The sequence below is a fragment of the Hyperolius riggenbachi genome, chromosome 7 (assembly GCF_040937935.1).
Source record: "Hyperolius riggenbachi isolate aHypRig1 chromosome 7, aHypRig1.pri, whole genome shotgun sequence".
Taxonomy (NCBI): Eukaryota; Metazoa; Chordata; class Amphibia; order Anura; family Hyperoliidae; genus Hyperolius; species Hyperolius riggenbachi.
In genome coordinates this window covers 265,604,622-265,624,388 of record NC_090652.1, presented here as the reverse complement: position 1 = coordinate 265,624,388, position 19,767 = coordinate 265,604,622, and the positions used below count along the sequence as shown (strand labels likewise).

General features: G+C 41.1%; 1 protein-coding gene across 10 annotated transcripts in view; it reads right to left on the bottom strand.

The window, feature by feature from the left end:
• Positions 1–19,767, bottom strand: part of KCNH7 (potassium voltage-gated channel subfamily H member 7) — a 567,276-nt gene that overhangs the window by 176,172 nt on the left and 371,337 nt on the right. For all 10 annotated transcript variants that reach the window (XM_068245637.1, XM_068245631.1, XM_068245632.1 and 7 more), the window contains one exon: positions 17,267–17,481. In XM_068245637.1, coding sequence (XP_068101738.1) covers positions 17,267–17,481 — 215 coding nt within the window. The remainder of the gene's footprint in view (positions 1–17,266; positions 17,482–19,767) is intronic.

The following is a 19,767-nucleotide window of genomic DNA, read 5'->3' as shown; positions in this document are numbered from 1 at the left end:
CTACTTGATGTGGGGCTAACAGCCACATCTGCACATAAATCAGGTTTGTAGTGGTTAACCATTGTAAAGCCCTTCATAACAAACAACAAAACGTCTCCCCTCCCACCCCGTTTTGTTGGAAGTAGTTAGGATGGTAATTCCAAAGGGCCCCGTGTTCCCAGAAGTTGTTCAGTGCAGTACCAGGAAGTATATTTGAAAGGATGCATTAGGTACTGAATTTCATCCCGAAAAAAACACCTCCTTTATGTAGAGTTTCCATTTTTTTAAGAACCTCTTAGTTATGTTCTCTTTACGCAAGAGGGCGTCAATTTTATCCATTACCAAGAGGTCGAGCATTTCTTGGATGGTAGGGACAGTGGGGTGGATCCACCAGTAAAGATAGACTTCTCTCCTTTGTACGGCAGCAGTCCACACCCACTGCTACCTTCAGACTTCACATTATGACCATGGGAGCTCATGATGACCATCCAAACCAATAAATATGCACAGGGTACAGCAGCTGTCTGCAATGCTTTTCTAATAACCGCAAAAGTGTAAATAAAAATGCAAGATGAACTAACCCATTTCCATAATAAAGAGCACTATTTCTTTCTCCTTCCACAGTTGAGCTTTTATTGCAAAAACAGATCATTGTGGTCAATTTACCTTGAACGGCATCAAGAACTTGGTTATAATTTGTTCTTGTTTATTTGTTTTGCATTGTTTATTTGCATTGTTATGATCTTTTCTTTTTTCCTTTTTTAGTTATTATTACTCACTAGGTTTATGTGATCTCCGGCATGAGCTAAAGGGGTGTGAGAGACTCCAGAGACATGTATTCTGTCTGCCAATGCAGGCTTTGAAGAACAGAAACATGAACATATCCTGCCTATGGGGAATATTAAATAAGGTCATCATCATTCATGAGCACTCACAATCTGTACACAATACGCAGCCAATTAAAATAGACTTTTTCACGCAACATAAATGGCCAATAAGCCTAAAATAAAAGCTTGCTTATGTAACAGAGCTGGGAAAACATTTTTCTGATGTGTTTGAATGAATGGTTCCCTGTACTCAGGGAAGAAAAAAAATAAAAGCATGGTGAATGATTACTATACAGTATATTAATATTGCTCTGTGAGGAAGGGGTAGACAATATTGCACAGTCATAAGCCCCAGCACAAATCTTATGCTGGGAATACACAATTAGTTTTTTCAGCAGATTTACTGTCTGATCAATTTTCTGATCGTTTTTCTAATCGATTTCCATTCTCTTCTATGAGAAATCGATCAGAAAAACGATCGAAAATCAGATCGGACATGTTGAAAATTATTGAACCATCTATCTGCCAAAAAATCTCATGGTGTATTCCCAGCGTTATAGTAGGCTCCCTCCAGCGCTGTATGCAAAATTATTGTAAGATACAAGACACAACAACCGACTTTCCAAGGACAGGCGCTGGGTGACAAAGGTGTAACCCGAGGAAAAGGAATAATTTGCTAATTATCACCACTATTCAAAGCACATATAAAGATAATAATTACCACTACAGCATCAATGAAGAGCTTGGCAAAGCTTGGACCTGAATTCTTGCACAGGACAGAAGAAAAACCTAGAGAAATGCATTCTGTATGTATTTAGAGAGCTTAGCCTGTCTAATTCCCCCTCATCTGTGACTAATCACTAGAGAGGGCCCAAACGGTTCGCATGTGAACTTATTCGCGCGAACATCGCTAGTTCGCGATCAAATGCAAACTTTATGCGAGTTCGACCCGCCTCCTAAACTACATCATTGGGCTAAACTTTGACCCTCTACATCACAGTCAGCAGACACATGGAAGCCAATCAGGCAGCAGGAAGCACAAACCTGATATTTATGCACTATGTACTTTATTAAAAAAAAAATTATGCAACTAGTATTTGCACTGAAAACTTTGTTGATGCTGCCAAGATATTATCAATCCTGATAAAACTCTATTGCCTGTAACATTGTTTTTGGGAATATATACACACCCTTTATTGGCCTTGTTGCCATTCACTAAACCTATTACCGCACTGAAAAGTAAAATTACCGGCTAGTGCGGTAAATACCTCAAGAAATTGCAAATTATTTACAAAGATTAAAGCATTTGGCAAATTAAGTAAAAGTATGTGGTATTTATCTCCAGCTCTGACCAGCTTGTAATTCACAGTAGCCATGCGGTAACATTGACAGATGTAGCAGACAACCAATAAGTAGAGCAAGACAGCCAATAGGGAGAACTACACAGTCCTGCTTCTCACCCCATTTGATCAGATACTCTGGTGGGTGGGACTTCAGAACAGCAGAGCTGGAGAAGGCAACATTTATAGAGAACCTGAGGCGAGAGTGATGTAGAGGCTGCCATATGCATTTCTTTTTAAACAATGCACATTGCCAGGCTGTCCTGCCGATCCTCTGCCTCTAATACGTTTAGCCATAGACCCTGAATAAGCATGCAGATCAACTCATCTGACTCAGGTCTTACTGGATTAGCCATATGCTTGTTCCAGGGTTTTGACTCAGACACTATTTATGACAGAATGTCAACAGGACTGCCAGGCAACTGGATTAGTTTACTAGGAATTAAATATAGCTGCCTCCATATCACTCTCACCTTAGGTTCCCTTTAAGGCCCATTCACACTAGAGAAATCGCGGCAAAACGCTCAAACACTAATAAAAGTCTATGGGCCCATTCTTACATGGGCGATTTGCGCTAATTGCCGGAAATCGGCCAAAACTGCAAAACGCAAACGCGTCGCCTGCACCATTTTCAGGCGATTTCCCGGAGATTGCGTTTCAGTGCTATAGAAACGCTAAACGTGATCGCGGAAAAATCACTGCAGTGGTCAGTGATTTTTCTGTGTGAAATCGCAGAAAAATCACTTCTGAAAAACGCAGAGAAAAATCGCCGGCGGTTTGCAAACGCAAGTGTGAATGAGTCCGTAAGGTTAGGTATCAGTAGAGGAAATGTTCCGTGTAAGAATAGGTTTAAAGGGAACCTAAAGTGATATGGAGGCTGCCATATTTATTTCCTTGTAAACAAAGCCAGTTGCCAGGCAGTTCGGTCATTTGTTATGGATCATTTGTGGCAGAACATTTACACGTTTTTATGCCCTTGTTTCCTTGCTGTGGTTACAGATTTTGCCGTGATTGATTGCATACCCATTGCAACATTAGCAAATGGAGAGGTGCTCCGAGCTTTATGGCTAATTACATTGTGGCACTGCCATTGGCCTGATGAAGTGGGGGTGCACCCATGAAACGCATTGCCTGTGAAAAAAATACTTTAGCTTTTTTCAAATTAATTGTGTCGCCCTGAAAGATAAATCACCTCTACCATATTTAATTTTTATTTGTTTTTAATCTAGTTTTATCCTATCCTCTTCACCCTTGTTGTGCAGTATTGCATTATTTACGGCTATATACAATACACAGAATTTGTTCATTGCACTCTTGTTTATGAGTTTATGAATTATGGAGAAAGATTTTGTAATTATGTGATTAGCGCCATCTTTAGGTCCAGTTCCCAATCATGTTTTTAATTGTTACAAATTTTCTTGATTCAGGTTTATTATAAAGAATTTTTCAAATGAAGCATGGTGGTACCCATTTATGATTATTGATATCATCATTGGGGTTGTCTTTTCTTCTTCATGTTGTTAGCGATAGTCGGGTCTGTGACCGCTACCCCAATCTTACATTTTCCATATCTGGGCTTTATTGATAAATATTAATACATGTGTTGTTTGCTCTATTGGCTCTTTTGAGTTGACTGAAAACAGGGATGGTCAAGGAGATGGAAAGAATTCCAAGTTGATGCAAGATTATGCAAATTTATGCATCTTAAAAAAATATACCACCTGACCTTGGTGAGAATTTCATAGTTCATTTTCAAGCTGCATGCCTACAAAATGTGCATAATCCTGCATCAAGAATTCTCAAGAAATCTCAGAATAATTTGCATTTCATTGATTATTCCCACCTGAATAGGAATGGTCAGTGAGATGGAAATAATTTCATGATGTTGCAGGATTACACAAATTTACACTGTATAAAGAAAATTGGGCCCATGCAGCATCTGAAAAATATTGGCAAGCTGGAGCCAAAAGGGAAATTTGGGCACCAGGCAATGCTCAATAATTATTGTTTTCGAGGGTTTTAGCTCTAGTTTTGAGCAGGCGACAGAGAACATTCGGACATCAGGCATCCCCGGTGCTTAATTGTTTTTGTGTGTGTGTGCAGAAGGGACAGTTAGATTTAGGTGTAGGTTTAGGCACCATTGCGGAGGGGGGAGGGGCCTAAGGGTTAGGCACTACCAAGGCAGTCTTAGGGTTAGACATCACCAGAGAGGGGCCTTAGGGTTAGGCTCCACCAGGGGGGGGGGGGCTTAGTGTTAGGCACCACCCTAGGGGTTAAGGAGAGGCATCACTAGTAGAGCATTCTGTGCGAGATTAGGGTTAGGCTTAGCTATAATAATATAGCAATTACCAATATTTTAGTAATGAAAATTAACACTTTCAAATAGTAGAGTATCGGTAACTTTACAGATATTCTACTATCGACATTGTACCTGTGCCCGATTTTCCATGGTGCCCGCAATTCACGCATGCAATTATTTATGCAGTTTGTAATGTATTAATCAAATTCCATCTTGGTGAGAATTTGTTTGTGCATGAATTTGCATACAAAATGTGCATAATCCGGCATCTAGAATTCTCAAGAAATCCCGGAATTATGTTCCTCTCATTGACCACCCTTACCTGAAAATATTAAAAAACAAACAACAAAATATATTTAACCCTCCCCACCCAAATTAAAAAAAAAAAAAAAAAAAAAAGCTGCAGGAAAGGCCTAGAAATGAGGTCTAGAAATTAAGTACAGAGAATAACGGATTATTCTCTTGGCTCCACTGATGGGTGTGATAAGAGGTCGTAAGTGAACAGTAATATATTTATAGTAAATTATGAAGTGGTCTTAATGAAGCAGTTCATTAGTCTGATGATAAATACAGACTTGTTCTATTTCCAGAGACTTCATCTATAATTCATTGCCTCAGCAGAAACACTGTATTCCGTGTGTGGACGAGGGATGACTTTCACATCACAGTAATCACTGTGTCCGGGATTCAGGAAAGTGATTACTCTGCCCGGCTCTCCTGCTGTTGCTGGGACACGAGTAGAATCTCAGAGGCAGGGAACTCTGCACATCTTAACTGAATTACCTTGACAATTCATGGCCGAAAGCCATCTTCCCTACGCAGCACACTGTCAGTTGGGGAAAAAAAAAACAGTCTCACTATTTAAAAGCATCATTGTTGGCCTACTTCTGTGAGATATTAATTCCTTTTAAATAGGATTGTCTGGTGCAATCATACAGGGGTCCAGAGGATAGAACAACAGGAGATGGGGTCAAACAAACACAGCCCAGGGTCCTCCATTTCCTTTCAGCAGTCAGTCATAGAGCAGCAGAGAAAGTCATTGAAGGTTTGGAATCAGAGAATCGAAGAAGAAAATAATAAGAGGAGGGTAGCAGTTGTAATGATGTCAAATAGAAGGGGGTCCATACCAGAGAACTTATCCCTCTTAGCTTGGCTAACCTAAGACCACACCGCTTTTGTTTTTTTGAGGGACAGGTACAGGTAATCAAGATAAGGTACAAAAAAATAAACATTCAAAAGAGTGCGGGTATGGAGGGTGATCTAAGAGCACCCTGGAGGAAAAAACAGAGACAATGGGAGCCCCAATGGTGCAGTATGTCACAGAGTTGTGATTGGTAAAATTGGGTACTCATAAACGGAGGTTGTAGACAGGCAATTAACCCCTGCAGTCAGGTGGAGATGAACAAACCCGACTCTCCACACAGGTATCCAGGCCAGCTGGCTGTGCTTTCAGTCTATGGAAAAATAGCTAGCTAATTTCACCACTACCACCGCAGAGCCACCAAAGGACCGAGTAGAACAACCTTCCAGAGGAGCGTGAAAAGCATAAAGGGGAAAAGAGGCACAGAGGGTATCATAAAATTGCATTAAAACAAATAAAATAGAAAAAGGTGAGGTAGCTAACCTCAATGAAGACAAATTCATGTAATTAATTTTAATATGCACTGGCAATGCGTTTCATGGGTCTATGCCCACTTCCTCAGGCCAAATAAAGTGCCGAGGGGTGCTCTGAACGGAGTCTGAGGCACCTCGAAAGAGATCTGAGGAGCCAGCAGTTCCACAAAATTTCGGATACAAAGTACAACATGTCACAGCTTTCATAGTGGAACCCACTCAAATAGAGTGCATGTTGAACTCGTCATATGTCACTACCAGGAGTGCTATACATGACCAGAGATACATTATGGAGCAATAATTTACCTTGTTTCAGTAAAATACCCATCATTTATACAAAAGCAAAAGCTCATAAGGTAGAAGGCATTCCCCTGAAGTGTTTTAAGAGAATTAAAGAGAGTTGGTCGAGTATAAAGCTAGGGAAGCAAGAGCTAAGTACAAAACAGGAGATACTGTGTGTACCCACTGTGTAGCAGCTTAGATATATCAGAAATGCTGGATGAGTGCTGTCAGATATGGACTCGTCCTGCCCTCAAGGCTTTCACTACCCCACACAGAACGTATTCAAGAGCCGCATACACCTGAACTTGTAGGAAAGGTAAATGGAGGTGGAGAGAATGAACACGCCACAATTTTAACCAAATTCACAATGCAACCATCCCTTACACCTAAACATTATACCTAAACTTCAACCATTTGAGTCGGGTCAGATGCTCATTTTCAAAGTGGGCGCCCAGGAAAATTGAGATGTGTTTGTGGAAAAAAGTAAAGTGATTTGGTAGAGCTTTTCTTAAATTCTCTAGGGCATATTTTATTTTACATTCCCTTTATGTACAGGTGTTCTGCTACTGAATGCCTACACAGGAGTGGAAAACATTTACTGTAGCAAAACCAATGGGTTCAAATATGGACAACAATAAGATCCCGCTTGGGGCAACCATACAACATACATTTTAGGGCCTACCTACACTGGGAGTGGAACTAGCAAACTTCTTGTGGCAATTATGCTGACAGCCTTGGCTTCAAAGGGTCCCTGAAGAAAAGTTGGGCATTAGAGATTAAATATTTTATGTCCGGTAAATATTCAACACTATATAATAACTCACATTTTGTTCCGGAGATACCCAGCTAGCCAGGAAAATACTTTTTTTTTAATCAAATGGAAGTTCCCCGTTGTCCAGAAGATGTGCCATAGAGAGGAAGCCCATTTTCTTTTTGCCTTTTCAAGTCTCAAGGTTCATTAACCATGTCCTGCCCCATGACGTGAAAATATTTCTCCATGAGTCTGCACTCCCCTCCCTACAAAATCCTAGATAACACTGCTTATTTATCTCTGCGCTGATAACAATGCTACACAGTTGTAAAGGAATGATAGCAAACCCCTCTCTTCCTCCCAGAGCATTCGATGGCAGGATTCATGTGTAAACAAGTGTAAAAGAAACACTTCAGGAGCAGACAGATGTAACAAGAGAGTAGGGTATATACAATGTGTTACTAATACATATTAAAACAGATTAAATAAACAGCAAAGATAGACAAATAAAATGTGTGGGTTTAATGTACAAGATAAGCTATTTACATTAACCACTTAACATCTCAGTCGTTTTCAGCTTATGCATCCGAGCAATGTTCACCTCCCATTCATTAGCCTATAACTTTATCACTACTTATCACAATGAACTGATCTATATCTTGTTTTTTCCACCACCAATTAGGCTTTCTTTGGGGGGTACATTTTGCTAAGAGCCACTTTACTGTAAATGCATTTTAACAGGAAGAATAAGAAAAAAAATGAAAAAATTCATTATTTGTCAGTTTTCGGCCATTATAGTTTTAAAATAATACATGCCTCCATAATTAAAACCCACGTATTGTAATTGCCCATTTGTCATGGTTATTTCACCATTTAAATTATGTCCCTATCACAATGTATCGCGACAATATTTTATTTGGAAATAAAAGAGCATTTTTTCCGTTTTGCATACATCACTATTTACAAGCTTATAAAAAAAAAAAAAAAGAGAAATATTTCATCTTTACATAGATATTTAAAAAGTTTAGACCCTTAGGCAAATATTTATGTGTTTTTTTTTATAGTAATGTTTTTTGTTTTTTTTTATTAAACATTTTAAGTGGGCCTTTTTGGGAGGGTGGGAAATAAAAGTGTTTTATTTGGGGAAATATTTGTGTATTGTAATGTTTTTTGTAATTTACTTGTAGTTTTACTTTTTGGCCACAAGATAGCAATCTCGAGTTTGTTTACATGACGTCACTCTAAGCGTACAATGTACACTTAGAGGGACACAGCTTCAGAAAGAGCGAAGCTTCCGAGAGAAGCTGTCGCTTTTTCAGCGGGGGAGAGGAATCAGTGATCGGGCTCCATAGCCCGATACATTGATTCCGTGGCTACCGAATCCGCGGCCGGGAGTGCGCGTGCACGCGTGCGATCGGCCGCGGGAGCGCGCCTGTCCTCCTTGACGTTTTTATACGTCAAGGAGGACAAAGTGGTTAAAGCTATCATGTATGAAAGTGGATAAATTGTGTATTTTTTCCTAATTTTCCTTTTAAAATACATAGAAAACTAAACATAGAAAATTAAACACAAATATCAGCCACAAAAGCCTAATTTGTCCTAAATAAAACAATATATAGATCATGATCAGTTGTGATCATTATTTATAAAATGATTGCCAAAGTAATCAGAGCTGAGCTGAACTGTAAAAATGACCAGGGTAAGGAAGTGGTTAATGTGATGAATGGTTTCACTAACCAACAGGAAAGCATGGTTCTACTTTGCTTTACTTCATCTGCTCCATTCTCTAGACATTAAAGTTACCTCACTCCAGGTTCACTTTAAAGCCCTTCATGCTGTGAGTAATCATCTTGAAGAGGAACTTTACTGAATGTAGCAATGATTAAAATTGCTAAAATTCCCTGTAAATCATTTAGTCAAAGTTGGCCCATCATAAAATCTTTCCTCTCCCAAATCCACATTCTTAAATGTATTACAGGTGGCAACATCTTTACTGGTGGCAAGGAGCATCATTGCAGAATGTTTGTTGTGTGTTCCAAAGTTAGCAGAAACAACACCTGTTCTCCCAGAGAAGCATAACTTAATAGCCTAGGCCAAACATCACTGGGAGAGTGAGGTTCCATACCAGTATGCAGAAATATATACATATAGGAAGTGTTTCTTATGCTGAAACCAGGATAATTCACACTTTAGCAGCCAATTTATTTAGAGGCTTGCAAGTGCTCCACGCCAATATATTTGAGCACATTTTTTTATGTCTATTTTATTACATTTCCCTGCTCCTAATTAGTACTGTTGTAATGTGTATTTATGGCCACTTGTCACCAGGGGGCAGTGTGAGACAATAAAAGAGGACTTCATTTTCTGAATTTACAGCACAACGAGATCTTCCGGCTGAGGTCAAAAGCAGTGTAGCTGCTAATGGGTTAAAGTAAAATGGAGTATCTTGAATAATGTATTACATTCTACTTTATTTTGTTGGGGTACCATGACATTGTCAGTGTAGGTATCCTCTGATTATGTAGTTTATCATTATATGTACAGTTTATGTTGCCCAAGTTTATTTCAGAGTCACTTCGTGTTCCAGTTTGTGATATTGTCACATTACAAAAGTATGCCAAAACTGTCACACTTTTTCCAAGTATATCAACTAGAAACACATTAGATTTCATGACTTGCTTCATTAAACTGTTCTTGTAATAGATGAAATATCTGAGATTCCCTCTTTTGTCTTTATCTTTTAATCTGCATCCAAATATAAAGCTACTGAATCTAAATGTTATCACGTAAGCCAACTAGATTATGAATATGTTCGCAAAGGGTTTATTGTCGGCGAGAAACACAGCAGCATCTTAAATGGAGCCTTTATGCCATAAATACTTTAATGAATATTTATTAGAAAGTCCACACAGTTGTTCAAGGTAACATGCAAATGGAGGTCTAAGCACACTATTAAATCATGAACAGTAATAGTTTTTTGCTGTAACTGAAAAAAACCTTGTTACTCTTACCGTTAACGGTATTTCTTCCAGTCCCTCAGGATGGCCTCAATATGAGAGATTCCGTGCCCCTCCCCCTAAGGAAACACAAGCCAATTAAAAAATACTATAAATAGCTCCACCTCTTCCCCCTATCCTCAGTTTAATGTAAGAGAAACACCCTCTAAATAACCAAGTCTAAAAAATTTACTAAAGCCAAAAACATGCATATACATATAAAGACAACTAATAACATACACTTTCATACTTACGCTTTCCCAATAGGGCGGGAAACCCAGGCCATCCTGAGGGACTGGAAGAAATACCGTTAACGGTAAGAGTAACAAGGTTTTTCTTTCCAACGTCCCTCAGGATGGCCTCAATATGAGAGACAAGCGAGAAACTGCTTACCTCTAGGGTGGGACCACTGCCTGAAGCACTTTCCTACCGAACGTTTGATCCTGATTTGATAAAACGTCCACTCTGTAGTGCCTAATGAAGGTATTTGGAGACACCCAAGTTGCTGCCTTACAGATTTGTTCCAAGGATGCGCCTGCTCTTTCAGCCCAGGACGTAGATAATGATCTTGTGGAATGAGCAGTCAATCTTTCAGGGAGTGCTTTGCCATTGCTTTTGTATGCCATAACAATTGCTTCTCTAATCCAACGGGAAATAGTTGATTTTGAAGCCTGTAATCCTTTATTTGGGCCTGCAAATAACACAAACAAATGACTCGATCTTCTGAATTGTTTCACCTTAGTCAGGTATGTCAGAATCGCTCTTCTTACATCAAGACAGTGCCAATCATTTTCCTTTGAATTTTTTGGATTATCACAAAAAGAAGGTAGGACAATTTCCTGGGAACGATGATACGATGAATTCACTTTAGGAAGATATGCTGGATCAGGCCTAAGAATTATCCTATCATCTAAAACAGTCATTAATGGATCCTTCACTGATAGTGCCTGAAGATCTCCAACTCTTCTTGCAGATGTAATTGCCACTAGAAAAACCACCTTTAAAGTTAACAAATGTATTGATATTCTTTCCAACGGCTCAAAAGGATCTTTAATTAATACCTGTAGTACTAATGGTAGATCCCAAGCTGGCATAATCTTCTCTGGCACCCATCTTCCCATTTTGATTACTTTCAAAAATCTCATGATAAGAGGATCCCTAGCAAGCTGTTTATCCAGAAAAACTGATAAAGCCGCCACTTGAACTTTTAATGTACCTGGAGCCAACTTAAGATCCACGCCTCTTTGTAAAAAGTCCAACACATCAGGTACACCTTCTCCTTTACTTGTAGCCTTTCTCCATGCTAAAAAAAGTCTTCCAAACCCGAAAGTATATTCTCCTGGTGACAGGCTTTCTACTTTTCAAAAGAATGTCAATCACCTTTTCCGAACACCCTTTCTTTCTTAACAGGACCCTTTCAGGATCCAGGCTGAAAGTTGTAACCAGTGAGGATCTGGATGAACAGCCTTCCCCTGTATCACAATGTCCCGAGACACTGGTATCTTGAATGGATCTTCCATAGCCAAGTTTACTAACTGTGGAAACCAACATCTTTTTGGCCAAAAAGGTACCACTAATATCATCTGGGCTTTGTCTCTTACCACTTTGCACAGAACTCTCTGGATTAGCCTGAAAGGAGGGAATGCATACATCAGTCCCTCCCCCCAGTGGACTGAGAAGGCATCCATTCGGTTCGACTGGGTTCCTGTCTGTATAGAGCAAAAGTCTCTGGTCTTTGCATTCTGAGCTGTAGCAAATAGGTCTAGGATTGGTTGACCCCATTTCTCTACCAGCATATTGAAAATACGCGGATTTAGCTCCCACTCGCTCTCCAGAATTAACTGACGACTCAGGGTATCTGCCCACACATTCAATTCTCCTTTGATGTGCACTGCTGTTAATGAGACTATATACTTTTCTGACCATTCCATGATCTCTAGTGACAGGTTTAATAAACTCTCTGACCTCGTTCCTCCCTGCTTGTTGAGGTACGATATCACCACCATATTGTCTGAAAAAATTACCACCTTCTTCTTTTTGTCAGGAAGTCTTTTACCTTTATCTACTGATCTGGTTAACACCGATTCTAAATCTTTACCAAAAAGTAGATCACCTTCGAAGGGCATCGCACAAAGTCTCTGCTTTGACGTGATGTCTCCCTCCCAGGTTTTTAACCAAATAGATCGTCTAGTAGCATTAGCCAAGGCAGCTGCCCTGGCAGAATACCTCAGAGCTTCTGCTGCTGCATCTGCCAGGAAAGCTACTGCCTTCAAAATCAAAGGGATAGAAAGCAAAATATGCTCATGTGGAACTCCTTTAATGAGATCCTCCTCAACCGCTTCTACCCAAGATAATAGATTACGTGCCACACAAACGGAGGAGACCTCTGGCTTGAAACAGAACGTAGCTGCCTCCCAAGTTCTTTTACTAAGCACATCCGACTTTTTGTCCATTGGGTCTTTGAGTAACCCAGAATCCTCAAAAGATAGGTCAGAATCTTTTGAATACTGAGATATCGCAGCATCAATCTTGGGACATTTGACCCACACTGCTTCATCGGATTCAGAAAAAGGAAACCGACGCTTAAAAGAACTTGGTATGAAAGCCCTACGTTCTGGTTCCTTCCACTGGTCAGAAATAATTTCTTTCAGGGAGGAATGCACTGGGAAGGATCTGCAAGGCTGACCCTTTAGCCCCTTATATATTTTATCCTGAGCAGACAATACAGGTTCCGACACTTGGATCCCCTCATTTTCATATATAGCTCTTAACAACTCAGGAGTATCTTCTGCAGAGAAAAGATATTTTGACCCTTTAGAAGTAGAGGGTTCTTCCTTCAGTAAATGACTATCTCTTTGCTCTCCTTCCTCCATTGAATCCTGATCTGAGGCTTCACCTTCCTCCAAAGCAACCTCAGGCTGGGAAACTTGACTACTCATAACTTGGCTCTTTTGCACCGGATCAGCCATAGCGGTACGAAAGGCCTTGAAAGTAGTACATAATTCTTCTCTAATCATAGAGACCAGATCCTGAACCACATTAGTATCAGACTTTACAGGGGTTTCACATTTCTGACAAATTGACTTTTTCCAAGTCGTGGATAACTTTACATCACATACATCACATCTTCTGGATTTTTCTATACACTTAGCAGGACGAGTAGATTTAGCAGAGCTACTATCCGATCTCTTATCCCTCTTTTTAGTATCCACACTGGTCCCCTCTTGCTCCTCCGTCACCTCCCCCTTAGGTCTGGATCTGGATGAGCTGCTTCCTTTCTCTGTATTTTTCTGAAAAAATACCAGAGAAAAAGAGTTTTAGTTGAATCCCTGGTTAGAAACACACATATACTCAAGTCAACAACCATATAATACCTGTCCTGAGGCAAGAGCATTGCTCTGGGCGCTTTGCACTGCAGCAGGTAATATTGAATCTGCAGGAGAACCGGGCTGCTCCATCTCCCAGATTCAGCACAAACAGAGTGTCCGATTGCACACAGACCCTGAGTCTGTTAAGTAAAAACTTCCTCCGCCTCCTGTCAGGCAATCAGTAAAAGTTAAATTACCTGCAGCTGGCCTCTGCCTCCGTACACATCCGGACGCCGAGTCCACGAGGCGGAAGAAACACAGAAGACACAGTACTTCCACCGGAACAGCGTCATCTCCCGACGTAAGTGCGCATGACCTACGCGTCTCCAAAGACGCATGTACGCCTGACGTATGTTCTGACTCCGCGCGAGATCCAAATTTGCCGTACGCCTCCATCTCGCCGTTATGGCCGCCGCATCGGCTCCGCATTAACCGCCGCCTCAGACGCTGCTTTCTCCGTGCACCAGCCGCCATCTGAGCCTCCTCCCGAGCTCCTTAACCCGGTAAGAGACCACACAGGGGGAAATACAGGGGAACCTGGCTCCCACCAGAACCACCAGGCCATGCTAAAAAATAACAAAATTCTGTCGCAGACATTGGCTTATGCTCCCGGGTGGACCGGGAAACACAAAAAACTGAGGATAGGGGGAAGAGGTGGAGCTATTTATAGTATTTTTTAATTGGCTTGTGTTTCCTTAGGGGGAGGGGCACGGAATCTCTCATATTGAGGCCATCCTGAGGGACGTTGGAAAGAAAGTGAGGACACAAATATGCGCTTTTAAAGGTATTGTAGATGTTCAATGGATAGTCATCATGGTGGTAGATGACAAAGTTACCCTGTCATTGATGTCCCCATCAGGAATTAAAAATAAACATATTTATACAAAAGTATAAAGAAAATAGGAACAAAAATAGAGAAGCTGCAAAGTCCAATCAATCTGAATCCTTACTTTAATTTACTTCTAGAACACGTACAATTACTGTTGCCCGCAGGAGGGGGTGGGGTGGCTGACCTGTCTGTTTCTATGGAGGGGGAGGAGCTACTACAGTGCAGCACATGACAAGTGGCTTCTGATGCCAGGGTGAGAAAGGGGAACAATGGGCTCGGCAGTCAGTCGGTTGTTGCTGTTGCTAAAGATCCGGTTTGCCAGATCTTTATGCAACATTCGGTGACTCCTGTATACATACTAGATTAGCGCTGGGCAAACTACGGCTCACATGTGCTGTTACTCCAGACCGCTGACAGTATTCCTCTCCTTTCCCTCTCCCTCCCTGCAGAGTTGCGAGTGGGCGGCGGGGGATATGAAACCCACCTCGATCTCCGATTTAAGCATTGAGTCTCCATGGCAACAAGATGTTACATGATGTGACGTCAGGATGTGCCAGCGTATTAAGCGCTGGCAGCCAATGGATTACACTAAAGAAAAACATACAGTGGGCCGATCTATGCATCGTGGTAGGCAATAGTAGGTGTAAATGGAGATGGTCAAAACTGTTGCCTTGTGGTCCTGGTGGATATGGTCCAGAATCTCCGACCTGAAGGAAGCCGGGTGAAAAACCGGTTGCCTGGGTTAGCGGGCTCATTAGCTATCCTCTTCCAGCCACCTGTAGTTGTCCTGGTCCCTTGCGGTCTTTCCGCACTATTCCCTTCAACCGCTATGCCTGTTCGGAAGCTTTAGGTGTGGCCCCAGGCTGCACGTGCCTTGATCGCGCTCCTGTAGCTTGAAGTGTCTTGCGCAGTTCATAAAAATGCAAGTGTGCATCCACCGAAAGTTCCTGATAAAGAAAGTACAATCGATGAGGTGCGCGAGCAATAGCTCGCGACAGGCTAAGTCGGACAGTTTTCACAGGGGCATAAATTTCGGAGGGGCAGATTGATGGCAAGGGACAAGGTTGACTACAGGGGCTGGAAGAAGTTAAACTGGAGACCTTAGTGTCGCTTTAGGATCCCTTTAAGTGTCGTCACCCCAATAGGGTCAGAAATGCAAGTGTGAGCATCCATTACAGATATATAGGCCCTGTTCTTATCCCAACAAAGCCAGCAAACCATGCCATGCCTCAGAACAACCAAAGTATCATCACCCACAATGCACCTCAGCACTTCCTGCACACTTCCAGGTCAGCTCTGCATGGGATTTCTTCTAAATCCCAAAGACATACTAGTAAGTTATTTGATGTATATGATGTCCCCAAACTGTCTTTAGAACATTCGATTGTGAGCACATTTGAGGGACAGTTGTTGACATGAGCTGTATGATATCCTCTTATAAAGCACTGTGGAAAATGTACCAGAACCACATAAAAGCATAATAACAATTACAACAACTTTATTTGCCTGTGCATAGCAGTGAATGTTCCGCATCCATGACTTATCTTTTAACCGCTCAAGGGCCTTTATTCAATTAACGTTTTCTCCATGAGATCATGGCCCATATGCAATTTAGAATCAGAATCAAAAAGCTTTATTCGCCGAGTACAATATTCGTACCCAGAATTGATTGCGGCAGATGTGGCATTGGCAACAGAACAAATAAAAAACAATTGGCACACATGGCCCATAAGCATTTCACTTTTTCTCCTAGATTATATTTTCACACCTCATCATAAAATGCCTTTTAAACCACAAGCAAGCAAGAAAATCCTCAAAATAATTTTGGTAGTACCTTTTCATCTATTTTTTGTTTTAAAAAGGTTGTTCAAAAAAGTAGTTGAAAAAGTATCTCCTTGGAGAAAACTCAGGAGAAAAATGTAATTGCATACAGGGCTGTGGAGTGGGAGTTGGAGTCGAGGAGTCGGGGCAATTTTGGGCACCCGGAGTCGGAGTCGTGGATTCAGAAACTGAGGAGTCGGATGAATTTTGTACAAAATCCACAGCCCTGTTAAGTATTAGACTAAGGAGTCGGAGTCTGAGCAATTTTGGGTTCCCGGAGTCGGAGTCGTGGTTTCAGAAACTGAGGAGTCGGAGTTGGAATCTGAAGATTTTTGTACCGACTCCACAGCCCTGATTGCATATAGACCATGTTTGATCTTTTTAAAATAACTTTTCAGCACGTTGGAACTGTAAGTAAAAATACCGTCAAAATTATTTAGCGAATTTTCTCGTTTGCTGGTAGCTTAAAGGCCATTTTATTGACAAGGTGTGAAACTATCACCTAGGAGAAAACTCTGGAAAAAGTTAATGACATATGGGCCAAGAGAAAAAAGAGACAAACAGGTCATCCAAAGTTATACCCACAAACACTACCTTTAATTACCTCCTTAGCGGTAATTCCGAGTCAGGGCGGAAATCCGCAGCTCAGATCGGTAATGTTGTGCCTGAGTGAGTTATATGCAGGGGCTTTTTTCTTGTTTTTAGGATCTAACAGCTTGTGAAAAAATTGTACGGTTTTTAGACCCTAAGGGCTCGATTCACAAAGCGGTGCTAACCCAGTTAGCATGCCTAAAAGACTTTAGGCGTGATAACCATTGCACCACGCTGGTGAAAAGCCAGTTTAGACGTGATAAGTTTAGGCGTGGTAAGTTTAGATAAGTTTAGATCGCGCGCAAAGTCCCGCGCGCAAAGCAGCACCATTAAACTCTATGCGAAGTGCACCAGACTTTGCTAGCGTAAAACTTTTGATCAGCTGTGCACTGCGATGCTAACCCAGTTGGTGCTTAAACTTTTCACGCCTAAACTTATCATGCCTAAACTTATAAGGGGCTTTTCACCAGGGTGCTAACTGTTAGCACCGCTTTGTGAATCAAGTCTTAAATCAGGAAATGATAATGCCAGGGAGATTAAAACCTCAGGTTCTTGAGTTGTCTGCTTACCTGTGTGACCTTCTCTGTAACGTTGTGCGTTCGCTCCTTCACCTTGGGCGCTATAATAGCTTTTTCGGATGAAGGCGGAGAGGATGCTTTCTTCTCAGTTTTCATGTCTGAGAAGTTCAGTGTGAGTTGAGGGATTTTGTTGATGGTTGTGTATTTGTTCAGGTTTGAATCGGAAGTAGATCCAAGAAGGCTTGATTTGATATGGTTAAAAGGGCCTGGAAGCAGTTAAAGACAAGAGTCATGAAGACAGGTAATCAGAATGCAGTACTGTGAAACAGAACACCAAGTGATCATGAAGACTGCCAAATAGGTTTCTGTGTGTTAACATAAAGCTGAGCAACATTCACATGTCTATCCCAGATTAGTAACTGAGAGATAAAGAAATGCTATGTAATCAAAGGAATATATCATAAAATATATTATATAGTTATCAAAGGGCTGGTGCACACCAAGAGCGGTTCTGAGCTCCCGAGGGAGAAGGAGGTGGAAGGGGTGAGGAGGGCACGATGCATATCGACATATTGTCCCCTTTGGCGCACTCTCCCACAGGATCATATGAGTGAGGTATTTGGATTGCAGTGCGATGTGGCGGGAGGATTGCAACGCAACACTAAACACAAGTGTGAAACCGGCCTAAATGTAGATAGAAGCCCCATTCACTGGCATGTGTAGTTGTGGCCACTAGATCGCCAATCCTAATCATTAGTTGATCCTTCATATCCTTATTGGAAAATGAGAGAGGAATGTTGCATTGACTTGCATTGCAACTGATTACCTCTATGTCTCCCACACATTACAGAGGGTGTGTGTGTGTGTGTGTGTGTGTGTGTGTGTGTGTGTGTGTGTGTGTGTGTGTGTGTGTGTGTGTGTGTGTGTGTGTGTGTGTGTGCAGGGGGCGGGGGTGGGGGGTTAGTTGTGTCTGGCTGCAGCCATGACTTTATTTGCCAATGTGAGAGATAAAAAAAAAAAAAAACAACCAGTATGGCTGTGGTGGTTGCAAGGACCACACGTGATCAAGCCTCAGCTTGAGTCGAAACAGCCGTTGTACGGTCCAATTAGTGCTCTTGCTTCCAACTTCCCCATCTGCACCTAAAAACCTGTTTTCCTTGTAACCTCCACAGCCATACCGGTTTGTGTATTACTCACATTGGTGAATAAAGTCACAGTTCGCGTTAGATGTAGGCAGAGACCCTGTTAGGTGTAGGTAGGGGGGTAGGTTCGTGTAAAGGTGCCCGTTAACAGTACTTAATGGTAATTTTTTCACCAAATGCAATTTTTACGATCGAATTGTATAGAAAATTTGCCGTTTATGAAGGCAATCAATAGTGAATGATTCTTCAGTTGATTGCTTTATAGGATAAAATCGATCCGAAAGTTGGAAAATATTATCGAATTTGAAGAATCGTTCAGTGAATCTGAGCATTTGATCATTGCCTTCAGATTACTTACAATCATTCAAGTTGCATCGAAGATCACATTTAGTGAAAAATTGTACCGTCAATGGGCACCTTTAGACATAGGTGGGGGGTTAGTGTGGGAGATAGGTTAGGGAAGGTAATAGTAGACCATCAGTAACATTTCTTAGATTCTACTATCAGTATTACCTGGCGCTTAAATTCTTAGGCACCATTTTTAATTGTACGCCTGTTCTTGTGGCACAATGCGGACATGCCCATTATCAGGGAGATGATTTTAATGATCTGGCTAATCAGTGTATGTTTGAAGCATTCATCAACGTTTAGTTTTGTTACGCTCGAATAACACAGACTCTGCAATTATCTTCAATAATTCTATCTTTAGGTATATCCATAGCTCAGTAAAATCGCTGATTTCATCTCTCTTCTGCGCTTGATGAAGACAATGAACTGAGTGATAGATTTCATTAGACGCAAAACCAAAACTAGGCGTAACATAATACTGAAGCTGCCGCAGCATAATGTAACACGCCGGCCGGGGAGCTCTATTGATCTAGAAGAAACTTAGATTAGTGTAATTGATTGATGTAATTTAGGCACACCATGTAAAAGATGTATCGCTAGCATGAATTTGATTCAATAACACTTTCAAGTGCTCTCTGGAAAAATTGTTCAAGCGGTTTGCTTAAAGCAGCAAGGACAGCCATACTATCCCAGGGGAAAAATATATATATAAGTAGATAAATACAATACTTGTTCTACTTGCATAATATATGTATTGTACTATATTTTGATTTCAGGGAGTTCGATATCATAAATAAAGAGAAAAATGTTCCAGGCCTTTCCATATTTACTGTCTGACTAAAGCCAATCTTGATGTCATTTCCTCCCTTAGGGCTGGTGCACACCAAGAGCACTTCTGAGCTTCAAAAAGCGCTTTGCCAATGTATTTGAATGGGATGGAGCACACCAAGCGCAATCGCGGGTCCTGCAGCATTTTTGCTGATTTCTGAGGCGATTCAGCCTTAATGTTAAGTATAGGAAAGCAGAAAATCACTCTGAAAAGCGCTAGATCAGAGCGATTTT